This window comes from Chenopodium album, chromosome 18 (assembly GCF_948465745.1).
Source record: "Chenopodium album chromosome 18, dcCheAlbu1.1, whole genome shotgun sequence".
Classification (NCBI taxonomy): domain Eukaryota; kingdom Viridiplantae; phylum Streptophyta; class Magnoliopsida; order Caryophyllales; family Amaranthaceae; genus Chenopodium; species Chenopodium album.
Genome location: NC_137851.1, coordinates 14,833,087 through 14,859,903, shown reverse-complemented (window position 1 = coordinate 14,859,903; position 26,817 = coordinate 14,833,087). Strand labels below are relative to the sequence as shown.

The 26,817-nt window shown below is 35.3% G+C and overlaps 1 protein-coding gene across 1 annotated transcript; it reads right to left on the bottom strand.

The window, feature by feature from the left end:
* Window positions 1-21,792: 21,792 nt before the first annotated feature.
* On the bottom strand, window positions 21,793-22,527 carry LOC145591895 (protein FAR1-RELATED SEQUENCE 4-like). Its single transcript, XM_081648379.1, has one exon. The coding sequence runs from the start codon at window positions 22,525-22,527 to the stop codon at window positions 21,793-21,795; it is 735 nt and encodes a 244-aa protein (XP_081504505.1).
* Between the last annotated feature and the right edge of the window lie 4,290 nt (window positions 22,528-26,817).

The window sequence follows — 26,817 nt, the reverse complement described above, 5'->3', positions numbered from 1 at the left end:
CTTCTTCCCGAAGATAAAAGCTTGCTGATAACTGGGATGGGTAGCAGCATCGGGCTCTTTGGGACCCAGGCTTAGCATGTCTGGGTCGGGCTCGGATAGGTAGCGCGGAGCGCCGAAGAAGTAAGGATGTTCAGGGTCTGCTGGTGCCCTAACCCAGACCCATTGACCTCTCCAGTCTTTATCCGAGGAATCGTTCGGCCACATGGTTAAATACTGTGGGTGATTCTCAATCCTCCACCAGCCAGAGCCATGCTGACCATACCTGCTCTAAGTGTTCGGCACGAGCTTGTGCAACTTTTTAAAACAGTGCAGATTCGGCTCATGACCGAAGAATCGGCACACCAAAAGATACGTCATCACCCTTCGGATGCTGACGAGCGTTAACTGGCACAGGGAGATCCTGTACTTTCTCAGCAGATCCCTAACGAAGGGATTTAAGGGGAATCGCATCCCGTATTGCAGTTGCCTAGTGTACACCCCCACATATCCAGGAGGTGGATGATGAATCCTGTCTGTGGTCGTGGGCATTCGGCACCAATACCCATCCGCCTCCAGAATGCCGTAGTGCAACTCGAGTTGTTCGGCGAAGTGGTAGGCCTCAGGATTCCGGACCCACCAGGGGTAAGGAATGTTCCACATCATAGCCGAAATGGCTTTGGGATTCTGCCACTCATTGTACCGAGAAAGCAAGCTCCAAGGTGCGGCGGCCAGAACTTCCTCCTGCCCAGAGACACCAGCCTCTCCCGTTCCTTGGGGAGGCGCCGAAGACAAAGGGGTTGCCCGGATACCCTCTTCAGGGTCAGCCCTGACTCTTTCCCCATTCCAAGTGTCGACTCGGTCCCTCGGATCCCGAGCCCGACCAGGTCGTCGGGGTTGATGCGCTCTACCTCTAACCATTGTCGGATTTTTGAAGGAAAAGTCGAAAAAAGGAGAGTGCTTTCAAAATTCAAGAAAAATCGAAGAGAAATCAAAGAAAATTACCTTGATCTGAAGCGGAATTTGCCGGTCTACAAGTTCGGAGCAACGAATTTCGGTTTCAAGTTCTTAATCTCGGGAATTTAGTGGAGTTTTGAAGCGGAATCAAGGGTTTTTCGTGAGTTCGAGTGTGAATTTGTGAAAAAGTGAGGAGAGAGAGTGCGAAAACTGGTCTTATATTTCCAAAAATGGGAAGTTTAGAGATCCGTGCACTTAATTTCTCTTAAATACCTCACTAAGTAACCGTTAAACACTTTCCTCCAATTAACTGCCCATTATCCGTCCAACTTCCCACTAATTATCTAAATTACAGTTATTTCGTTAATGACTATTCAAAATTTTAAATCTTTTTGATTTAATTAAATCATTTACTTCCCTCCATTTTTATTAAATCCAAACCCGACCCGTCATTCTTCCAAATCGGGTCTGGGGGGCAAGTTGTTTGGGTCCAATTAAGCCTAGTTGGGCCTGATCCATAAATGATTCAATTACAAGCTAAGGTCAAGGCCCAAGCCTCCAATCATGCCAAGTCAAAGTCAAGTCAGCGGCCTAGTCAACATGGTCAGCCCATATGACTCCAAGCCCATTTCTCCTCATTAAGCTAAGGTATAAAAACCTTTAATTGCACCATTCATCATTCATACACATATAGCCTCAAGCAATTAATTCTCTTGCATAGCTATTTCTCTCTACACATTGTACTGACTTCGGCAGCGGAGGGGCCTTCCTTGGCACAACCCCCGAGGCCAGTTTACATGTGTTTGCTGTGCAGGAAACCCTTGGCCCAACATCATTTGGACCGAGCCCAGTCTTCATCACTTCTCAGGACCTTTGGCAAGGTCCCATTGTTTTACCCGAAACAAATAATAATCTAAGCAGTGTTCTCACTTTTATTTAATGTTTTAAATCCAGATTGTTGTACTTTATATTAGAACTAATAACTAGTAAATAGATTTTGTATTGAATTCTTAAACATGCACATGAGTAATTGGGCTGATTATGTATTGGAATACTTCTTTAGTTTATTTTATGTTTGACCCACGATATAGTTCTGTATTGGCCATGAAAACGCAGCCCATCAAGTGCTACTGCTTTCCTCAATGGACAATTAGCATACTCTTTCTTAATAATTACATCTTTCACCCACAAATATAAATGAATCGATGACTTAAATAACTTTTTAAAAGGGGTAAATTAATTGTTAAAAATACATGAGTAAATCGAATCTAAATTGAACCTAATTAACACTAAAGGTATTCGAATTCAATCTATTTCAAGCCGAAACAATCTAACTTAACTAACTCAAATTTAACTCTCTAGTAATAAAAGATAACCAATCATTATACTAGTGATAAATAAAACCATAGGAAACTGGATTATAATAACCATAATCATAACTAACAAGATATCCATACACAAAGCTAAACAGAAATACAATGTCCAAAATACTTAATTGTTGTTTATAGAAGCAGAAATTAACCAAACTGTTCAAAATAACCACATAGTTAATTGTTCAAAATAGAAGCAACACGTACTAAACTACTAGTTAATTGTTCAAAGCAAAATATCATGGATTAATCCAACTAATCTAATCTGAGCCAACTACAAAATAAAGTTTAATCCTTTTTCACAAATAACATTCAAAATCAAATTAAGTTTGTAATACCCCATATTTTTATATGTATTGTATTTAAATAAGTATTTAGTGGGGTATATAAATAATTTGAAATGAATTATTTATGATATTTTAATTATTTATTTTAAACAAGTTTGGAAATATTTTATAAAAGGAAAGTTTTATTTAATTAATTATTTTATTAAGTTGGAATTTAATTTGAGAAAGTTTTATTTTAGTAAAGTTTCATTAGGAAAAGGACTAGGAAAGATTAAAAAAAAGGGAAGTTTAGGTAAGAAGGGTTTCTAGAGAAAGGGGTATAAATATTCAACACTTGGAAAATTTGCCCAGAGTGGAGAAAACCCAAGGTAAACTTTCTCTCCCTTCTCCTTTATTTTCTTTTCTTTTTCTTTCTTTTTCCCCTTCCTTTTTATTTTTGCACGGTCGGCTCCTCCACTACGCATCATCGGCCGCCACCACAACCACCGGCGCAAGTGCCAACAGTCGCAGTGGCACCGGTAGGGCGCGGCAGCAGCCCAGCCGTGCCGTGGTGGCTGCTGTCTAGCGAACTGCTGAACAAAAAAAAAAAATTAAACCTTTGTTTTTATTTTTGTTTAAATCCTAGATCTAATTATAAATTAAGGGTTTTGTGTTAATTTCATGATGATTGATATTAAGTATGGTGCAAATTAATTGTCAGATTTTAATTCTAATTAAAAAGCCCCAATTTTAAAATCCTAGATTCATAAATAATTGATTATTGAAGGTTTATGATTTAGGGTGGTTTAAACCTTTAATTTAGATGTTTTAAAGTATAATTACAACAAGTTTTTATTAATTTATATTGCTATAATTTTTGGTAGTATACTTAAAATCAAGTTTCATTAAAGAATTTTAATTACCCATTAATTGGGATTAAAGTATGAGGTTTTAAATAAAATTTCAGCTTGTTTTAATTAAATTATGAGTGGTTTAATAAGAGTATATATTGCTGGAAATTTGTGTAGAGTGGATTTTAATGCTCTATTATTATTTTAATTTGTAGGAGACTTTGAAGTGAGTGATTTCTATTAGTCGTGGCGATATTAAGATCGTATTCAAGGTACGTTCGCGTAATTAGCATATTTTTGATGATGTAGTAGCATGCTAGATGTGATTAATTAATTCCAAGTAGTATCATGCTAGATTATGATTGGAAATTATGATTTGGTTGTTATTTGTGATTGAATTATAAAGCACGATTTATTTGTGATGGATTATTGATTTGGAAATAATCGTTTGGCATGTTGAATATGAACCACACTTTTATTTATGGCATGATAGAAAGCATGTTTAATTAAACTAAATGTTTAATTTGGTTTGGAATATTAAAAGAGAATTTTATTATGGTTCATATAATTTTTATTGGTGCTATAAGCATGAGGAAGGATCTATGTAAGTGTTTATGTACACGAGGAATAAATTGTATGTTGGTGCCTTAGTGTACTTAAGGTGTTTTTAACACCGAGGGATAGGATTTTTGGCGCATTAAGCGTTTAAGGTGTCTTTGACACCGAGGTAGATTTAAAAAGGGTTCAATTTTAAATATTATGTGGTCACTAATTATTCAAGAATTAAATTGGAGTGTTTAATTGTTTGAATAATTATTATGAATGTATGACTATGGTTTGAGAGTCATCACCAAGTTTAATAATATGTAAATAACGTAAAGTGAAAGAGATTACGCACCAAAACTCTTGGAACGTATATACCTTGAGTATGAACATATGGGGGGAGTTATGGGGTTTTATATTTAACCATAACTTCTATTGGGAGTACAGGACGCTGTATTTTCCTTTTATTATTATGCGCAGGAATTCCGCCACTTACGAGTGGTTCTTTTATACTGGCACGGTTAGCTCCCGTGGTAGTACCCCTTTATTGGGGCAGGTTGGGGGGGAAACCCGTTCGATGCGTAATCAAAACTAAATAAATTATTTAGTTACATAGTTGAGAAGTTTTGTTGTATATTGTGTGCTTGAAAACAGGTGCAACAAGGTAAGTTGTGTATTGATAGGTAAAAGCTTGTTAGTGTGCTTAGTTACGCTTATGTACTCAGCTTTGCTGATTGTGTATTTGTGTGTTTGTTGGCCTTGTCTTTACCTTGGCCCTATGATGACCCACTTTTAATGGAGAGTAGTGGGAACAAGTAAAGAGAAGCTTTTCAGGTGATGAAGCATATTCATGATGGGCATGAGTGAAGAGCAAATCATGCTAGTTTCCATAAGTTTATGATGTGTTATTGCTTTAGTTATATTATGATATTTCTATTGCAAGACTAACGTAAAGGTTTTAAAATTTGATTGGTTATGTTAAGGGCCTACAATGGTTCCAAGTTGTAGGTTTGACTTTGTTTTACTTTGGTTTGACTTTACTTTCGTTGGTTGACTTTTTAAGTTGAATCGTTTTAAATATTTTAAAGGAGAGTCTTCTGCTGTGTGTCTTTGATAGTTACCTTAGCCGTTTTCATGGTGGCGATAATGTCTTAGATTTTCCTATTTGGAGTTTTAAACAGGGCAAAACAGGTATTTTAAAAAGAAAGGAATTTCTAGGGTGTTACAAAGTGATATCTGGGAGCTTTGGTTGAGATTTTATTACCACTAAAGCCAAAAACGTGTTTTAACGTGTTTAAATTTGAAACTTGGCCAAGTACTTATTTATTTTTGATTTTTTTTTTAAAGAGAGTTATATGTATGAGCACAATGAATTCGATTATCAAATAATTAATGTTAAACTATAAACAACCTGGGACATCGCCCGGTGTGTGCACGTTGGTATAAATTTTTAACACGTTTGCGTTAAGATAAAACATTCCACGTAAAATGCCAAAAAGGAACTTTCTAATTTAGGATTGATTTTATTCGTGTACGACGTCCATAAATAACCAAAAAAAAAAAGAAAGAACATACACCCCAAATGCAACTTTTTGTTGGAACTTGGAAGCCAAAGTCTATTTTTTAAATAGTTCAATGCCCCATGCTAATAATTACAAGCGGTTTCTTGATTGGTCCATTTATGGGGCTATTTCATTTTTTTTTACCTTTAATTAATACATATGGTCCCAAATTCCAGGAAAATATTTGTAGCTTCAATGAATACTTTGACAATTTGAAGAATGAAATAGATGAATACTGTCATTATCTTTGAGGAGGGAGATTTAAATTAGGGAGTGCTCGAGAAAAGGGGGAATCAAGCGCTAAACGCAAGAGAGAGAACAAAGATGGTCTTGAGAAGCCAATTGTCATCCTGTCTGACATCGATGAAGTGGAGGATGGAGATGCTTTGAAGGATGATGAAGTCGACGCCGATGACGGTGGTGGCGATGGCAGTTCAGGCAAGGACGACGACGATGCAGGAGACGAGAAAGAAGGAGATGTAGAGAAAGAGGACGACTGCGCTAATCAGGTTCAACAAGGTGGGTAAGTGGCCAAGGGCGATGAAGAAGGAGACAACGAAGAGGAAGAGGAAGATGAAGAGACTACTGAAAAAACTGAGACGTCATCTGATGAAGACACAGATAAAGTGTGACAGAGGAAGCCAGTTGATCCTTTTGATGCTTATGGGTATGATGATGAAGGCGATTGGGGAGAAGAGGCCAACCTAGATCGGAACTATGACAAAGACCGGTGGTATAACTCTAAGCCTGACATGGATGACTTAGAAGACTATTGTGATGATAGTGTAGACAGTAGTATGTATAGTCGCAAGTCTCTAGATAATTGAAGGTAGGGTTTCTGAAATTGAAGTTTGAATCATGTTTTGTTTTTTGGTGGTTTGTGTATAGACCTTGGTGGTTTATGGTGGTTTAGAAGTTTAGTTTTTTGGAGTATTAGCTCTTTATGACTATGGATAATTAATGGTGTTTGTACAAATCAAGTGATGGCTATGATGAATTGTTTTTGTGTTTTGCCATCTTTTTAACTCATTTGATTTGGGAAGAAGATTAGTTTTTGCTTGATGTAATTAAACTAATTACTCACATTATGTGTGATGGATGTAATTACTTCTGAATTTATCATATATTATGGTGGTGATGTTTATTCCTGTTTCCCAAATGTATGTGATTTATCCTTTGTTGATAGGTAATTAGATTTCACATGCTAGTTATGTATGCTAGTTATCTTCATATGCTATGTTTCGGTTGTTGTGGATGTTTTGGGTTTGTTGCCATTGCCAATTTTCCATAGAGGAAAACAAATCCTTCATGGCAATTAATATTGAGATTACATAGATTAGTCTTAGGGAACAAGCATATAGGATGGTTTTGATTAGTTTTACAGAAATCAAATCTAAATGAAAGCAACCTAGTATTGGTAGATTATGTTTGAAGAAGGTTAGTGTCTGAATTGTCAATGATATCCTCACCCTCTATCGTTTGTGTCACTTTTGTTCCATTTTTATTTACAAAATTAGTGTCTGAATTGTCAATGATATCCTCACCCTCTATCGTTTATGTCACTTTTGTTCCATTTTGGTTGTAAATCGATTAGCTCATATTTTGGCAAAAGATTGAGCTAATCAAATCACAAATGCATAAACATAATGTCTTTTCTTTTTGAAATGGATGCTTAAGATTATGCCTTTGCTTTTTGTCATAAAAAAAGAATACAAAAGACATCATTTAGAGTTGATTACCTTGCTGGATTGTACATTGTGTCTTTTATATGTTCAATACAAAACTTCTTTCACTTAGTCAACTTTGTAACATTCCAAGCAAGCTTGGATGTTGCATTCTAATTGATAACTTAAAAGCCTTCAAAATGTAGTCATCCCTGGCCTAATTCGGTTCTTTACCAAATTCATTAAGTTAGATTCAAATTGTAACCAAATCAACTCAAGCGTAGTGTTTTCTAATTGCTCTCAACTTGTGGCTACTACATTTTAAGCCAGAGAGGTTAGAAGACAACGGGAATGAAAATTATAGGTGGAGCATAACACTTTAAGGTTCATGAAGGTGGTGTTATAATATACTAAGGTTAATGAACTTGAGTATATGACAGGCAGGTTCAAGTTTCAAAATTTCCCAACTTTGCTTGTATAGTAACTTAGTCTCTGAATAGGATTGGCAAAAATGACTAATTTAGGTATAGTTAACCACATACCATAACAAACAATGATTCTAATTATCATCTAGCAATTCCACAGTTGACACAACAAGACACCATAGTAATCAAATCACCCGCCATTGTCAAAGTAAACAAACAAACAAACATGAAAATTTAGAAATAAGTAGCACACATAGGAATAAGTAGCACGAGTAGGAATAGCTCCCACTATTTAGTACATAGCTTCTCAAATGGTGACACCATTTGAGTTTAGTTAATACATAACATAAAGTTTGAAATGTTCATAACAATAAAAACAACCACACTACAGAGGGCAAATGTTGTGACTGCCCTTTAAACCTTCAAACAGACTTCATGCTCCATCCTCAGCCAGAGTCCTCTCCATCTCCTACATGTCCAGCTAATTCCTCTCCAGTTCCTTGTACACTAGGGCCTTCATCTCCAGCTCCCTTCTCAGCTCCATGTGAAGGTGTTTCAGTTGCAGCCTGCCAAATAACAGCAAAAATGATGTCACACACTCAATGAAACTATTAAGGACATGACTTCAACTGATAAACTTTGTAAGCGATTTTACCTTGAGGGTTCCTAGCATCCTAAGAGGGTTGTCAGCTTGCATAGTCACAAGGAGCTCATCAGCTTCAACCTTGCTCTGGTCCCAAATTATATCAAACCCACCATTTAGCCCTACACTGTTATCAAGTGTCCAATTCATATCACCCTCAAGGGCCTCCACAACCTCTTCAAAGGACTTCCTACCCACCCTAGACTCAGCAATTATCATAATAATGGGCTTGTGAACTTCTTGAATCCTAAGGACATGTTGCTTGAAGGATGGCCTAGTAATGCCACACGCATTCCAAAGCACAATAGATGAACCTAACTCAAAAGGTTTTTCACTATCAACATAACTGGTCTCAATGGTCATATCCATGAACCAAATGAACTCATCGACCTTGTACTTTCCCATACAAGCAAACACATCGATATTACTAATAATAGCATGCAGATAAAAGATTTGCAACCCATCAAAGTAGCAAGCAAGTTTAGTACGTGTTTTCAGAATCTCTAGTGGGTAAATAGGGCCCTCGATGTCTAATTCAAGGATTGGATCAATTATTTTTTCAAGACAATAGGGGACTATCTAACTAATCTTAGAGGTGTCGTAGATGACATAAGGATTAACACCATTTAGATCCTTAAACACATCAACTAAGTTAATCATACCAACAATATCAATTAGATTAGGGAGATGGGCTGGAACAAAATCACCTGAGGGGCCAATTATGACCATTCCATCTAGTTCCTCACTCAAGGGACTATCTGGACTTCAAATGATGTCCCTGATTGCCCTGTCGCTAACAATATCCTTCGTTCCGTTTGCTTCGCAGTGAAGTACATGAATTTGTTGAAATTCATCTCTGGAATTCCAGTCTTCCTAGTTTGGCGAAAGATTATTTTGGCTTTGGTAGCGACAGGGTAGCAGTCTTGTGGGTAAGTTCGGTTTTCAGGGTCAAATTTTGGGTTTGCCATGGTATGTAGAGAAGTTCAAATTTTGAGATTTTACTTGGGTGAGTTCTCTAGGTTATCCAAACCGAGTGAACATCTAATGGAGTCTTTTATAGGCAGGTCCATTTAAATAACATATGTCCATCATTCGTCCTTTGACACTAACACGTGTCCGTCCAACAAGCTCAAATGGATAAAGACTTCCCGTCCATTTTATTCAAAGAGATATATTACTAATATTAGCGCAAAGAAATTATACAACTTTCTTCAAAAGTTAATATAAAAATACAAATTAAATTTGGAAAAAAAAGGTTTTAAGAGCATCAAGTACTACTTTAAGTCCTACCGACTTTACAAAACAGCCTATTTTCAAGAATTGCAGCAAAATTGGTGATTCCTTTTTGCGAAAAACCCATTTCACAGTATGTGTTATCAAGTCATACCTTTTGTAAATTGAAGTAATGTAATAGCCGACTGTAAGCATGTACTCTATGGCGGAAAATATGTTGAAGAAATTTTCTAACACAATATAAAGTAAAGTGTAGATTTTGAGGATTGTGTTTCATATATACAGTGTAATGTCATACTCAATAAGTATTTTGGACAATGTCTAGTGAACTTGAACTAGGGATGGCAATGGGTCGGATCTGGACCGGGTCTGGATGGACCCGGATCCAGATCCGTTTTTGTATCTAGGATCCAGATCCGACCCGGATCCGTCGGGTCTGGAAAATGAAGACCCGGATCCAGATCCGACGGGTCCAACGGATCCGGGTCCGGATCTGGGTCCAAAACGGGTCCAATATATATTTTGCCTAATTTTTTGCAAAAAATTAATATTTGGGTAAAAAAATGCATTTAAAACTTCCGTCTGGGGTTATTAAGTTCAACCTAAATTTTAGTTATACAACAAATCTAAAAATACAAAGGTACCAACTTATACATTTATATTTTGAAATATAAATTATAAATAACGATAAAGGTACGATTTTAGTAATAGCTAGTGAATTTGATATGAGGCATCCAAAATTCATATCTTGAAAGGGCTTTATCAATACTAACATTGTCAACATATTTAATAATGAAACAAACAATTTTATTTTTTTTTAAAAAAAAACGGGTAAACGGATCTGGATCCGGGTCTGGGGGCCAGACCCGGATCCAGATCCGTTTTTTTCAGCAGGACCCGGATCCGACCCGGATCCGTCGGGTCCAAAATTAGAAGACCCAGATCCGTGAAAAACGGATCTGGATCCACGGATCCGGGCCGGGTCCAGATCCACTGCCATCCCTAACTTGAACTTAAAGCTGGGTTTTTATAAAATTTTGTTGCCACTTTTTTTTTACAAAATTGTTGAACCAATCCGTGTAAATGAAGTAGGTATGGACTTGAGATTGATCATGTTAACTCTAATATTAGACTAAACAGTAGATCGTTCTTCCCTAATTCCAATTTTGAATAAGAAGATGATACTAAATTCTCTGATCATTTATACAATTCGAAAACAATTTGCATTTAACATCGTCTAATATAATGTGTGATATTTAAGTAGGATTAAGTTGATATTGTGAAAATATATATACCGTGACTATTCAAACAGAACCCCACGTGTTTTCTAATTTTTCATTACGTATGAATCATGTAACACGTACGTTCAACGGGAAGTGTGTACATAGTGCTAAAGTTAAAACGTGTTAACTAGAAAAAAACAAAGGTAGTATATACGAAGGGGTAACTACTTATAGAAAATTAAAGTGGTCAAGTTTAACAAGCTAAACCTATGCTCCAACTGTTAACCATAATAAATTGATAATTTGAACCACACTTAGGAGTAACTAATTGCATTTGTTGATTATCTATCACACACTTTGGGGTAATGGAACTCATCAAGACAAAGTGTGGATTAGTATCCAACTCAAGTTCGTTCAGTTCAGCACCAGTCTGTTTATCTCATTTGAGCTAAATGAGGCTACAATATTAGTTCTGTACAGTTCAATTAAGCTCCAATCAGTCCAGCTCCAAACAGTTAAGTTCAGTTCAATTCAATTCAATTCTAGTTCAGTTTAGTTAATGTCATTTTAGTGAATCAGAACGGTCCCAAATTCATGGCATATTAATAATAAAATGTTTTGTTTACATGTGCAAACTAACCAAATTGCGGATATACGTCGAATTAGAATTGAATGTAAGAAATCATAATTTTTAAATCGATCCAATTGACATCGAAATATACATTTACTTAGTATAACTTAAACTGACAAAAAACTTACTACTTAGTAATAACTAAACATTGACTTTTAATTTGAGCAATTGAGCATATGGTTATTTATGTATTTCATCGTGGTATCGTTAAAGTGTTGAGTGTTTAAGGTTTACGATCGAGTGTTAGGTTTCTATAGTATAAGGGCCTGTTCTCTTCAACTTATTTTAAGTTCAGTTCATTTCAGTTCGGTTCCTTCCAGTTCATCTTCAAAAAGTTCAGTTCAGTTCTAATTCTGTTCAGTTCAGCTCAATTCAATCAATCAGAATAGGCCCTAAGTGTAAGTGTTTACGCTTGTGGGTCGAGTGTTAAGTTTTTTACGGTTTAGCTTCGAGGGTTTAAGTTTTGGTGTTTATTGTTTAGCCTCGATCGTTTAGCTTCAGAGTGTTAGCTTCGAGGGTTTAGGGTCTATGGTTTATCTTCCGGTGTTTAGCTTCGTATATCTAGCTTCGAATGTTTAGGGTTTAGGATTTAGGGTTTGGGGTTAGCTTAGAGGGTTTAGGGTTTAGGGCAAAAGGTTTAGAATTTAGGGTTTAGGGTTAAAGGTAAGGTGGGAAATATAACAACTTATAGTTGTTTCATGTAATTACTTCTCCACGTGTAAAAAGTCACTTTTTCAAAACACTTAGTTTATTTAAAGAGTCAAATGGAACGGTGAAAATGTGTTTTTGTTTTTTTTTTTTTTTTTGTATTTGTCCTAACTCTTTCTTCGTTGTCATTCATTTCCTTGTGATATCATTCCATTTCATATATAATTGTTAAAAACCCCTTTATTTGACATAATGCAATCCAATCCCAAATCAATTATCTCACAATTGCACAAACTTGAGATTGGTAATAGCTCAAGCCGCAAAATTAATTTTCATCCTCGCAATAAAATAATATATTTCGAACCGGTGGGCGCAACTACTGAATCCGAATTGGATTTCAACAAAACAAGATACTATCACGATGATAGTGATCATACAATTGATAATCAGCTTTCTTCGTTTGCTTTATTTTCTGAACTCAATACGTATCCAGATAATGGATCACAATTTGGTTCCCAATTTTGGACGATGGTGGAACATGATTCCCCGAATGAGTACTTACCGGCCTATATCCCTCTTATAGATGACATGGATGCTTATTTACACAAGGGTGTCGTAGTTTTCATGAAATGGTTTTGCTACATTGTTGAAGACATGGATCCTCTTTTCATTCCAGAGGATTTTATTCCCATTTTTTATTTGAAAATCATTGTATTGTCTTGACTGAAGCTAGAGTAAACAAGCCATTTGTGTACCTAATACGCAAGGTTTTGGGTGAAAATTACTTAATCGAAGTTATTGGTCCTAACAATGGCTTAGGAGGCCTTTTAGTTATTTGGGATAGACATGCGCTACCATATATTCATCGTAAGCAACAGACTTTGTTCGGTCATATATTGTCCACCACTATAATTGTAAGTAAAAATTTAATAAGTATTTGGTCGTGATTTCATTTAGTATACTTTTGCTTGATATATAAACCGCTTGTGTTTAAATATATTAGCATTGTATAATAATTTTTTATGCCTTTTGTTTTGATTTATCGTCCAGCCTGGTTGGAAAACGACCCAGAATTTGTGGAATGAAGATGATGTAATTACTCATGCCGATGAAGATGAGAGCAGCGATGGTGCTTAGTGTTAGTCTAGTTCAAAAGCATGTATGTCATGTAATTGCTGCCTTTGGCAAATCAATATGAATTATAATTATTTTTGTGAAAATTTATTATTGGCAATCTATGCATTAGTTAATGTTATTTTCTAAAGTGATGGGGTTATTATGTCCTTAGTCAACCAAGCCCATCCAAAGCATTCCACTATGATCCTTTTTAAAAGTTAAAATTTGATCTATTCGAAAGGGAAAACTTGCTACAACCATCCACAATCCACAAATTTGGGGTACAATTGTAAATCCATAAGCTGAAGCACTGTAATTTCATGACATAACATGGCAAGTTGAGTCTATAAAACTACATCCAAACTTACCTTGTAATTAATTATTGTTTTGAATCCAAAAGTTATGGTTTTAAAGTAATGTTAAAAATTCGTAACTTGGAAAATCAATTGTCGTGACATTGGATCAACCATTTTTATTAAATTGTCAAACCCCTATATGTGACCAACACCTTGGACGTTTACACTTTTTTTTTTAAAAAAAAAGGGTAATCATGCAAGTGAAGTCAGATTTCTGGTAATTAAAATTAACCAAGAATTTGAGGAGAAGTTGTATGTTGGAGTATCAGGTACATTCTTTTATCACCTAGTGGATTAGCCAAATCTTGAAAATGAAGAAAAAAAGCCTGCAACCGTCGTTTTATTTTTTTAAACTTCAATCTAAAGCTTTTTTTTTTTTTTAAGAAACTTTCAGTCTAAATCTTATATTTTATTGGGATGATGTCCTACCAATAGAATAGGGATCCAATGCTATCAAACGGTTATGTAGTTTGCAATTCAACATAAGATTAACTAACTCAATGGAATAACATAATTAACAAAATGTAACATAGCCAGTGGTATATAGTCATTATCGACAAGATAATATAATTAAATATAAAATCTATATAATTAAATAATAACCGTGCATGTTGTTGTAGAATGATCTCAACTATCATAAACAATATTAATTGTATTATTCTCTTGGGATCTTACACAACAATCTGAACAATTAGAAGTACAAATTTTTATTGCTGCAAATTAAGCTATAATATGAGGAAATAGAAAAAAGCCAGGACATAAGAAGAAAATGTAAAATGGATCAACGTTTGGGATTAGTGTAATGAAAATCGTTAAGTAATTTGAGCAAGTCTACTGCGGGTTTAAATTTTTATCTATTCTTTCATATTTAAAAACAAAAATACACGTTGACCCTGACAAAATTCAAAATAATTTGAACAATTAGAAGTACAAATTTTTATTGATGCAAATTAAACAAAAATTCACGTTGATCCTGACAAAGTTCAAAATACCCTTAATATATAAAGTATCTTTGAGCAAGTCATGATCGACTCGGCGCCACATGAAAGTTTAAATGCACAAGTCTAGCAACTATATACTCGTTATCGAGTTGCTAGACTAGCACCCCTAATGTAGTCTAAATTGTTATGAGTTATTGTTATCAATATATAGGCAATAAAAGTAAAATAAGTTATTGTTATAGCTGAATACCTACAATATTTAAATTGCTAGTTTGCGTTTGTAATAGTTATACTTAAGTGATTGGTTAACCGGTTTCATTAATGTCTGTCAGATTGAGAAGTATACCTATTACTGTTGAAGTATCGGCCCTTGAGTAATGGATATTAAATACGATTTACGGTTACGAGTTTATTAAAGGCTAATGTTTAAGGTTTAGTGTTTAGGACTAAGGGTTTAAGGTTTAATGTTTAGGGTTTAGGGTTTAGGATTTAGGGTTTAGGGTTAAGGATGTTATGGTAAATCGAAGTTATTGAGGCACATGTTAAAACGATATGGAAAATCACTACATTCAACTAGTCACCTTTTGTTTCATGATGGAGACATTTCAGACAACCTACAGTTACTTTTTTAAGCTTTCGAGTACAGAAAAGGATTAAAATTACACTCTTCCATGTGCCTCCATCAACTACCTCCTTCGTGATTACAATTAGGGAAAACGAAAATCATCATGAATTCTAACCAACTTTCCATTGTATCCCAAATCAACAACCACTAACTCCGATCTACTAGTCGCCGGAGTTTAGTATACCATCCACCGAGAGAAACTCTTTATTTCAAGCTAGTTCAATCTACGAACAAATATGAAATTGATTTTAACTCGACCATTTACTACCACGACGATCCTGATTTAAGTTTTTCCAATCAAGTGGACGTGTCGAGCTTGAGGTCGGAGCTAGTAAGTAACCTCGAATATGGAACAACATATAGATCTCCTTTTAGGGTAATGGTGTTAGCAAATTCACCAAGCTTAACTCAACCTGCATACATCCCTATAATTGAAGACATGGATGCGTACATGCATAGGGGAGTGTCTGTATTTATGAAATGGTATTGCCAATAAGAGGATTTTATGAGTCCTCGGTTCATTCCTAAAGATCTAGTTCATGTTTTTTATTTGAAAATTATAATATCCACTAATGACATTCCCATTTTTTCACTTCCTGTCAACCTCAAAGAAGTGTTACTAGGAGCTAATAAGGTTGGAGTTCATGTATTTAAAATCGAAGAACATTTATCGTATATCAATGTTAATGTTCATTCTTGCATTACACCATTTAGTGGTACCCGATTTTATAGTGTCAATATTAGCTCGCAGAAGACGGTTGAATCTATGAGCGTTAAGAATTTCTTGAAGGGGTCAACTGTTATATTGTGGAATGCTAGAAGCGTGCATAGACCTTATTTTGAAGAAAATTTTGGTAATTTGTTTAGGGAATTTAGACCGATTTTGGTCATTATGACTAAAGCTAGAGCATGTAAGCCTTTTATCAACTTCATTAGGAAGCAATTGGTGGGAAAGTATTTGGTAGAGGTAATTGGTCCGGACAGTAACACTGGTGGTCTTATGATATTATGGGACAATCGAGAAGTGCCCTTTTTTCATCGTAAGCAACAAACATTGTATGGCCATATTCTATCAACAATTGTTATTGTAAGGCACTTCTTGAGTTATTTTATTTTGATTTGACATTATGAACTTATGTTGTTGATTTCAAACTCAGTGAATAATTCTAAAACTGTCTCAACTTTGTTTGAATGTTGCAGCCAGGATGGATTATAATTGATGATCTTTCGAGCGAGCCAGAATTGGGGAAGATGTTGGAAGATTCCGACAATGATGAGTACGAGTACTTTTAATTAAAGCTCTTGTAATGCTTGATTACTTTGGTTTAGGTTGATTAGGGTTATAACTAAGTGGTTTTGTGTTTGGTTTATGCTTATAAATTGATGGTTGCTTAGATAAATGATTTTAATTGTTGTTGTCATTTGGTAAATTTAGCATACTATTAGTTTTTTTGTATTGAGTAATGCAACAAATCTCCAGAGGGCTTTAAACCCAAAACCAAAATGGTGAAGGTATTAAGAGTTTGAATGTATTGCAAGTGTAGGTCCTAATCTCGTTTAATTATACAAAAACCATTTACTTGAATGACGTGAAGGGAATTTGTGGCCATCGTTAATACCAGATTATGTGATTGTAATCTTAACAATAAATTAGAATAATCAAGGACCAAAATTTTGAGATATGTTAAAAACGCGGGTCTTGTTCGTAAGAATTGTAACTTGTTTAAGACAAAGAAGATAGTACACAGATGCTAGAGATGTAGGCCTAATAAAGTCTGCTAGCATCTGTATTCAGCTGGGAAGAAAGAAAATGTAATACCAAATCCTTTAGAACAAAGACTTGTCTCATCAACCCAAACCGTCCAAAGGATAAAGACATGCTTTACCCTTTTAGTGAAGCATAGATTGGAGCAATGTACAATGGGCATTACCTATTTAGATGAAAGTATAGATGTATGAGCTACTTTGGGATATCACAAGTTAAAAGGGTACAATGGGTTGGTAAAGTTGATTTTCTACAAGCCTAACTTTTTTTTTTTTTTTTTTTTTTTTTTTTTTACCTTAAACAAGCTTTACTTGTTAAACTTGAACAAACCTTTTGTAATATAATTTGTTCACCACAAAGAACGAGCTACATTCGATGTCGTTTATCACATATATATCTCTAATAATAATAACGTTGTTAGTATAATGATCGTGTGGATGCTAAGTGAACAAATTGGAGTAATAGCAATTATGCTCGCATTTATCTTAGAATACCCTTCCCACTGTTTAGAAGCTTTGTACATCCCAATTACTCAATTAGATAGCAACAGGAACACTAATGTTATACGAGCCTAGTATTCGCACGTAACTACGTACTATTTAACCTTGCTTTTATATACCATTTTCGTTAATTTATTGTTTAGAAAGGATATTCACTGAGTGTTAAAATTTGAAGGGTACCATAAAGTTTCAAAATTGTTACAATGTAAGTGAAGAACCAGAAATTAAATACTAAGCTCAGCTAGAAAGTATAATAGGTCTTGATTGGGTAATTATATGTGGAGGGAAATGGGAACACTATTAGGGCAAACTGAATGTTTATTCCCGCCAAAAATTTGTACAACGTAGCATCTTTGTATTGGGTGAATAACACTATAAGTAATGGTGGTGGGAAAACGTTCATTTTCCCACCAAACCAGTAGTTTCCTTTCTTTAAACCCTAACCTTGTGTGCTTCTTCCCATGGCTCTAAACACTTCCTCCTGCACTATGCCCTCTCCACTTGGTTTTACCAAACCTTATGCATTGCATTCTTGTTATCCTTCCTCGCAGAAAGCCAAAACTACTATTAAGCCACGTTGTAATAGGCGTTTCACTAGAAAGAAAGGAAGCCTGTTGGTTAGAGTCATCACTCGCAACGCCTTAAGCAGGCTGCGTACTCCTTTCTACAAACGTATGGTAAGTGGTGGTCATAACAAGGTTAAGCAAGAATTGAGAGCTGGCAAAGCTATAGCTGAGCTACGCCAGGAACTTAACCGTCCACAAGCATCATCATCTCAGCAAGACTTACCTAGCAGCCCTCCTGTTGTAATAAAGTATGTTATTGATCCTCTTGTAGGTCGAGAACCCTCTTAATACACCCACACTGTACTGGTGAAAAGTAGGCAACATAATGACTGGGGTGTTGTCTATGAGATGAGGGATGAAGAAACTTTTCATGAGATGTATGAGGATTACGCATCACACATATCATGTGGATCGTCCATGAAATTGTGCTCAAAAAAATAATAGTCATTTCACCTACCAATGTGGCTGCAAACTTGAGGATAAGATCGGGTGATGTGCTCGATGCTATTAGGGTGGTATGTAATCCCAAGTGGTGTAGTTTGGTAGTGTTGTTGTTATACTAAGTACTTGTAATGATCTGATTGTTTGAACTAATCGTTGGTTATTTTGGCTAATTTTTGTTGTTTATTTTTTGGCAGAATCTTGGAAGCAACATGAACACTAAGATGAAACATTTTACCATGAGAAATACGTGTACTCCATTCCATGAGGTGATGGTGTGTGCAAGGCTTACTACAAAGCTGACTACTGTATGCCGGAAGTAGGGTGAACAGGTGAACAAGGATCCCAGGAGGATTTTTCTGATGCATCAGGACAAGAGGTTGAACAGGCATCTCAACGTTGAGCAAGTAGGAATCAAGAACCAGGATTATGTGATTGCGTTTACGGAGGATTAAGTTATGGGTGGACGTGGTTTGATGTGTCTTTTGGGTCTGTTTGATGTAGGAAGTTTCAGATTTAGTAACCTTTTTGTTGTAAAATATAATATTGGTGACAGTTAATCTCAAGAATGAAGGTGTTTAGTCAGTTAGTTTGGTTTAAGGTTGTTTTAATTTGTGTCTATGTTTGATGTCATGGAAAACTCAAAATCTTTATGTACGAACTTTGCAACTATTGAAAATGAATGAAGTAGTTATATGTATGAAGTAGTTATTTGCATCTAGGTGTATGAAATTTGCAGCTTTTAAATCTGATTGAAGTAGTTTTGTTGTGAGTGAAATAGCCATGGGTATTGGGGGTTGGTAACCTTAAACGGTTGGATTGGATCTAATCCTAAACTGAGCATGTTGCCAGGAATATTTTTAGGTCTAAAAGTAGACAGTACTTGTAAATAGGGTCGAAATGTTCTTTTACTTGGAAATGTTATATTCCTTGCCAATGTTTCTATTACTTGTAAATAGAGCCCAATTGTTCTACAACTTTGGTCATGGACCTAACTTGGCCTAACGTATTGGCCCAAATTTTTTTTTTAAAAAAAAATTTAGGAAAATTAAAACTAATTTTAGATATAGAAACTAGTTCCAAAGTATCAAATGAACCAAATCAGTACTTCCATTACAAATAACACAAGGTGGTCTGTGCATCCCCTTAATTAAGTTTGAGAATACATAATCTTGTTCAAAATGTTTCACATACACCAGATCATCACTTGAGGTTCAAATAACACAAGAATCATTAAGTCATAGTACATATGTTGGTTTTCAATAAAAGAATTAGTAGTCCTACTAAAGGATAGACGCACGTCGAATTACTTCGATGTGAAGGGTGATCACACATCGTTAGATTCCTCGTACCAGTGTTCTGTGAGCCCGTGCTCTGTGGCACCCCATGGGTCGAATTCATCACGCTCAACTTCAGGTATGACAGAGCTGAATTCAGCATATGGGTTCTGTCTTGTTTTACGCTTCATCTGTTGTGAGCAAAATTTAGTTCAATTTACTGCATTAATAGTACTTAATCTGTAATTGATACAAAAGTAAATAACTGGTAACTTTGAAGCTTGTCCTGTGACATCTCCAGGTTTGGTTGCATAATTTGATATGGACATACACAGAACAGAACAAAAAATCAAGAGATAAGTAACTGCAATTTAAGACGCAATATGACCAATAAAGAAGTAATTAAGGTTGTTACCTTTGCAGCTTTCAACTTACTGTCAGTATAGCCTAATTCAGCCAGGGTCTTATTTCTAGAGCCCTTTGGACGCCCCCGAGGCCTCTTTTTAGTTACAGGATCATGAATTACAAATGCAGAGTTGTTGGGCCCTTCACCGTGGGTATGGTTTTAATGAGTTCCACTTTCTAGCCTTGGTACTTGCTGTGACTCGGTCACAGGCATCGGTGTACTACCTAATTCAGCAAGGCTCTTATTTCTAGAGCCTTTTGGATGCCCACGACGCCTTTTTGACTATCACAAATGTAGAGTTGTTATGCCCTTCATAGCCAGAAGGTTTTTGATGAGTTCCACTTTCTGGTGTCGGTACTTGATGTGCCTTGGACACTGAAATTGGTGTACTACCTGGCCCTGGCTGGGGATTAGATGATCCAGTTTCAGAAAAAGGGAATGTTGAACACTTAGTTGGAGCATTGGCTACCAAGTGTTTAGCACGGCGTACCCTTATTTTCGCTCGAATCTTCGACACTACTATGCGAACTGCCTCAACTGTATCATCGTACACCGCTGATGCTTCGTCACACAAAGCCTTAACATCATGAATCAGGTTGTTCTAGCATTTACATTCTTTGGTTTCACTGGGATCGTGATAAGACACTTTGACTCGTGTGTGCCTCTTGGAAATATCCTTCCGCCAACGATCAAGTATATACTTTGATGGAATATCTTTGACCTTGTTATCATCCCAAACTCTAATGACGTTGTTACAAAGAATACCATCCTTCTCAAACTTGCGACAGTCACAAGTAGTGTCTTTGGTAATAGGGTTGAAAACAAGTGAGTAAAACCTCCGCTGTTCGGTGATAATTTCTTCACTTGCTCCTTCAGGAACGACCCAAACTCTGTCTTCTTGAAGATAGTAGGATTTCTATTTCACTAACAACTCTCTCACCCTTAGGAATGACATAAAGCATCCTTGAACATTCCTTTTGCAATTCTTGAAACTTAGAATCTGTGTAGATTTTTGGAAAACCTTCTCTGCTTTGAACCCACTGACAAGGTGCCTGATGTATTTTGAATCCCTTACATCAACATCTGTCTCATCGGTGGTCTTCTTCTTCATTGCTTTGCAATATTTTTCAGGGAATTCACATTGCTTAGTTTTGCGCATAACAAATCCATCAAAAAACCTGTTAATACTCTCTACTCTCTGTGTTGTTTTCATATCAGCCTAAAAGTACTCTTTCATGTAAGCCGGTATCCACATGTGCCTCTCAATGAACAAGTCTTGTAGCCATTCATTATCCTCCAGCTTATATAGCTTCATTGCATCACACCAACGAGTCACGAATTCTTCGACAGTGAAGCTTTCATATATTATTGCCTTTAAAGGGTTCTTGAACAGCTTATACCTATGATATTACCTACAGATTAGATCCATTTATACAAAAAACAATCAAGATGTATCAACGGCAGGTTTTACAGGAGTATAAAACGAAGGTTACAGGACACTACTTACATGGCACAACTTCCAAGTCTGTCGGGGAATTTCCTAAGTATATGCCATATGCACCAACGGTGGCGTGTATTAGGCATAATTTCAGCTAAAGGCTTCCTCATTGTAGCTGCTTGGTCAGTGAGAATAGAAGCGGGCGCTTTGTTCCCCATGCAAGCTAACCATTGTTAGAATATCCAACGAAAAGTGTCACAGTCTTCGTGTGAAACAAGTGCACAACCTAATAAAATGGACTGGCCATGGTGATTTACTCCCACGAAATTGGCAAATGGTAGCTCGTACTTATTTGTTAGATATGTGGAATCAAACACACCACGTCTCCAAATTCCTCAAACGCAACCCAACTCCTTGCATCAACCCACAACACATCCTTAGACGACCCTCCTGATCCAACCTATGGACATGGTAAAAGTTTTGATTATCAGCCTGCATATAATCAAAGTAATCCATCATTGCTTGTGCATCTCCCCCAGCCATCTTCAGGCGCCTATGCTTGTAAACCTCGTGCTGCATATCCTTCATATTCGGGAAATTCTGATTCTCCGTGCCTAAACACCCACGAATTTGTGACACAGGAATACCCACCTCGTAATAATTAACCAACCTCTTTCGTATAGTTGAGGTCATATTCTTCATACGATACTCTTTCACCAAATTAGCCATGCTTGGTGAAAGAATATGAGTATGTTCCAAGTGGACGGTTTTCAAAACCCATAGGCCATCACTTGAAAGACTACCATATATCCTAGCTTTGTAGAAACATTTTTTGGATTTCCTTTTACCATGTGCAAGCTCATCCTCACCAATGTCACCATTCACATTAGCTGCACACCCACCAACATCCATTAACTTGGCCCTTTTCCTTGCCTCTCGCCTAGCCCTCATGTCTGGCGGACCCCAACATTCACACCTCCATGTGATCCTGATTATCCTTTTTGAACTGTTATAAGCAGCTTGCACCCTGCTAACCCCAAATCCACACTGCTCTGCATATGTTTTATAGTATAGCTCAATGTCCTCCCAGGCTTTAAAAACCATACCAATTTTTATTTGGAGGGTCAACAGTGGTTATCACACTGACCTTATTTGTGGACACAGTAGTCTCAATGGTTTGTATTGTCTCATTTGGGGAGCAGACCTGCACTGGACTATTAGCTTTACCATTTTTAGAAGGCAATGGTGAAGTATTTTCAATGGTCTGTGTAACGGTGATGTTTTCCAAGGACTATGTATTCAAGTCTTGACACCCTTCCTGTTCACTGCCATCTACACCAATTTCAATCAAATTGCCCACTTCATCACACCCACCTCCCACTGAATTTAACTTCTCTGCATTCAATTCTTGACACCCTTCCTGTTCAATGCCATCTACACCAATTTCAGTCAAATTACCCGCTTCATCACACCCACCTCCTAGTGAACTTAAGTTCTCTGCATTCAAAACTTTACACCCTTCATGTTCACTGCCCTCTACACCAATTTCAATCAACTTACCCACCTCATCATGACCACCTCCGAGTGAACTTAAGTTCTCTGCATTCAAAACACAACCTTCATGTTAACTATATTCTACACCAATTTCCATCAAATTACCCACTTCATCACACTCACCAACCAAATTAACATCCATGTCCACCTACAGATACCATGTAATATCAAATACTAAACAGAAATTAACAGAATTTGACTGAAATTAACATAGCCAAGTATAGCAAAATAACAGCAGTAGCAGATTCATAGCAAATGCACAAATATAAGTACCAAAAATTGCGTAATTTAACGAAAATACAACTTTTTTAACACAATTAACAAAATCCGAACAATCAACCTCAAATGTAATTCACATAACAAACTTTTACCAATGCCCTAATTCAACAGCTCAAACAAATTAACAACAATTAATCATTAAACCACAAAAATTCATGATATAACTCCATAAAAGGTGGCGAAAGAAACAACAACACGAACCAATGGGAAAACAAAATACCTTAAATTGATCTTGCCACCATACGACCAACAACACCACCAAGCGAGACGGCCAAAGCACAAACTACGATAATCCTCACTGAAACAATTGCGGGTGTACAATTGCAGCTATACAGGTGTACAATTGCAGCTGTACAATTGAAGGTGTGAAGTTGAAGCTAGATAATGAAGAAGGGGACTTCAATTGAAACTTAGGAGAAAGTCGCGACTAACGGCGTGACTTAACAAAATAATGGTCCAACTGTATGACGTGTAAATTTTTTAACTAAATTTGCCAGCTGGACATGCCACGTGTTCGTGAGAAACAATCTAATTTCTTATAGTGAGAAGCCTGGGCGCCCTCTTTTAATTTTATGCACAATTATAGTTTCAATTAGTTAGGCGGTTTTGATTTCAAGTATTTGTTATTTCGTTTTGTTTTTTTCATGATTAGGTAGTTAGACTATTTTTTGCTGAGTTTTAGGATTCTTGTAGTTACGTAATTTTCATGCTTTTCGTCACTTATTGTTTTTGATAGTTTATTTATTTTAATGTTTCTTCTTGTATTCTGCTTTTAATTATGATTTATTTAATTGCTTTGATTAGTTTAATTTTAATTATGCGCGAGTAATTTAATCCAAGGGTTCTTGGGTATCCATGATTAATATAAAGGGATGATTTATTATTGTCGATTGTTAATGCTTTGGGTTAATTTCCTATTGATTATTATAATGCTATGCAATTAGATTAGTGTTGGTTTAATTGTATGAGTTATGCAATATTGATTCGAGATTCGAGAGATGAGAATTGATGTTTAGGCTTAGTTTTAATATGCAGGTTAATTTATAAATGGTTAAGTCAAGATTCGAGAGATGCGATTTAATAAGATAAATTAATTATGTGATTATAATACGTAGCGAAAGCCCTTTATAATCCGGTTAATTTATGCATTGATAATTGATTGTTATGTTTTATCCCAGAGTATTAATTATTGGTGAACCTATGACCCTAGACTTTTTATTATTGATTATTCCCTTTGTTTAATTATTGTCGTAGTATAATTCCCACAATTCTTACTCGTTTCTTAATAATTTAGTTTATAATAATTTATTAGAAATAAAAGAACATTGTTTTCTTGTGGATTCTACCCTACTTCCCTATCTATTTCAGTTAGTGGTTTTAGGAATTACTTTTAATTAGGTGATACGACTATAACTTATCACGCATCGTTTCGTATTTTTGTAATCTAAATACGGTCTGAGTACCGTTAAGTATTTTTGTAATTTATTTTATTTTATTTAAGTAGTAAATAGAATAGAATAGTATTATAGGTTGTAGTTAATCTAAGAAGCCAATGGAGTGAATGCCCAAAGGAGCTAGATGGATGAGATCCATGAAGGTTCAAGTGGGATTTTTTGCTTTATTAGTTTTCATAGGATTAAGGGGTCATACTATGTCATTTTATTTATGCATTAGTAGATTATGCATGTTAGATTTTATTGATGCTTGTGATGATGCGCTAGAGTTCACTAAATAATCACAACATAATAAATCTAGGTCTCGGTAATATTAAGGTTTCTTTTCCAATTAGATACCCAACAATCCTTCGATCGTGAGTGATGGGTCGGCCTCAGCAAAGTGTCACTTGTTATCTTGGATAATTTGGGATAGATCACATTCTACACATTTAGCTGATTGTGCTCAACAAGGTTACCTAAAGAGTTTAGAACCTTGAAGCAAAGGGTAATAATTAAACTTGAGATGGTTAATTATTCAACCAAGAGTTACAGGAATCACAACCAGTAAAGAGTTTACTCACCTTGAAAATGTAATGGTTGATGGTAGGGCCTCACTCTGGTTAACTATTACACGAATAAAGGATCTTGGACTCACTTAATTCAATTGGGACACATATTATGAGTAAAGTGTTAAAGTAACCTATAACCTTAATTTAGGTGCTTTATAGATAAACATAATTGAATTTTGCGTTTATTTACAAGTAATATTATTTCGTTCTAATTTTATTATTATATATAATCTCCTCGATTGAAAATAAAGTTGAGAAACGTTCTCAAAAAGTTAAAAGATAATTCATAAACCTATATTCCAATTTTGCTAAGATGGTTCTAAAAGGCAAGTTCTAGAAACTCATGTCATATGTCTAGGGTTGGTTTTATTCAAAATGTTTGAGTAAAACGCCAACACATCTTCATTTTGAAAGTGTTTCAAGGAATATAATGAGATGGGAGGTACAAACCCTCTAAAAGACAAGTATAAAAGTCCAATAAAATCTCTTATCTTCAATATGATTCAATATAAGAAAGTGATTGGAAGTAGTCTTTATGGTCAAAATTTGATCAAAGACATTATTATTCATCCATTTCATATGGAGTTAAATAGTTGATTAAACTCTAATATGAGTAATGATTGAATAAACTTAGCAAAATCATGAAATGTGCTTAAAGTAGTTAAGCAAAGCATCATTTTGAACCTAAGAGAAATGTTCTAAGTGGCTCAAAGGGAAAGGTTTAAGAAAATATAAGGATTGCAATAAAGAAGTTATGGGCCAAGAAATGCAAACAAGTTGCTACTTCTCAAACCTAGAACTACTTACATGCTAAATGTTGTTATGAACAACAAATGTTTCTAAATAAATGGACCAATTCCAATTGATTAGAAACAACCTCATACTGTTGGAAGGTAAACGAATGGAAATGTTCCAATTTAAGAAGTATATTATAGAAATTGATTTAGCATATTAATACTTCTTGGGCATGTGATATCATGTTTAGTTCTCTCTCATTGTGAATCTGGTTGAACTAAATGAAGAAGTATGGCTTAGGGAGAAATAAATCTACAAGTTTAGAAGCAAATGTTGCTACTTTATACTTCACAAGTAGAATCTACAAGTCTGAAAGCAAAAGTTGCAACTTTATAAGTAAAACCTATATTTCACCTTACCTAGTAATTAAATAAATGTTATTTATTCTTGCCATTATCAAAACATACCCATTCAATGTTAGTAATGACTAAGCATTGAAGATTCAAAAACATGGAGTAAATGTTATTATATGCTTTATTGAGTCATGATATGTTTTGAAAAGCTAAATATGTTTAAAAGTTCTATATGGTAGATATAGATAAACCAATTCTATACATATATACATATATATATATATATGTATCTATATATATGTATCTATATATATATATATATATATATATATATATATATATATATATATATATATATATATATATATATATATATATATATATATATATAGATACATATATATATATATATATAGATACATATATATATATACATATATATATATATATATAAATTGTCTCTAAAAT

Excerpts from the sequence above, each read along its gene's own strand:
- LOC145591895 (XM_081648379.1), bottom strand. The coding sequence starts at position 22,527 with ATGGTTTTTAAAGCCTGGGAGGACATTGAGCTATACTATAAAACATAT.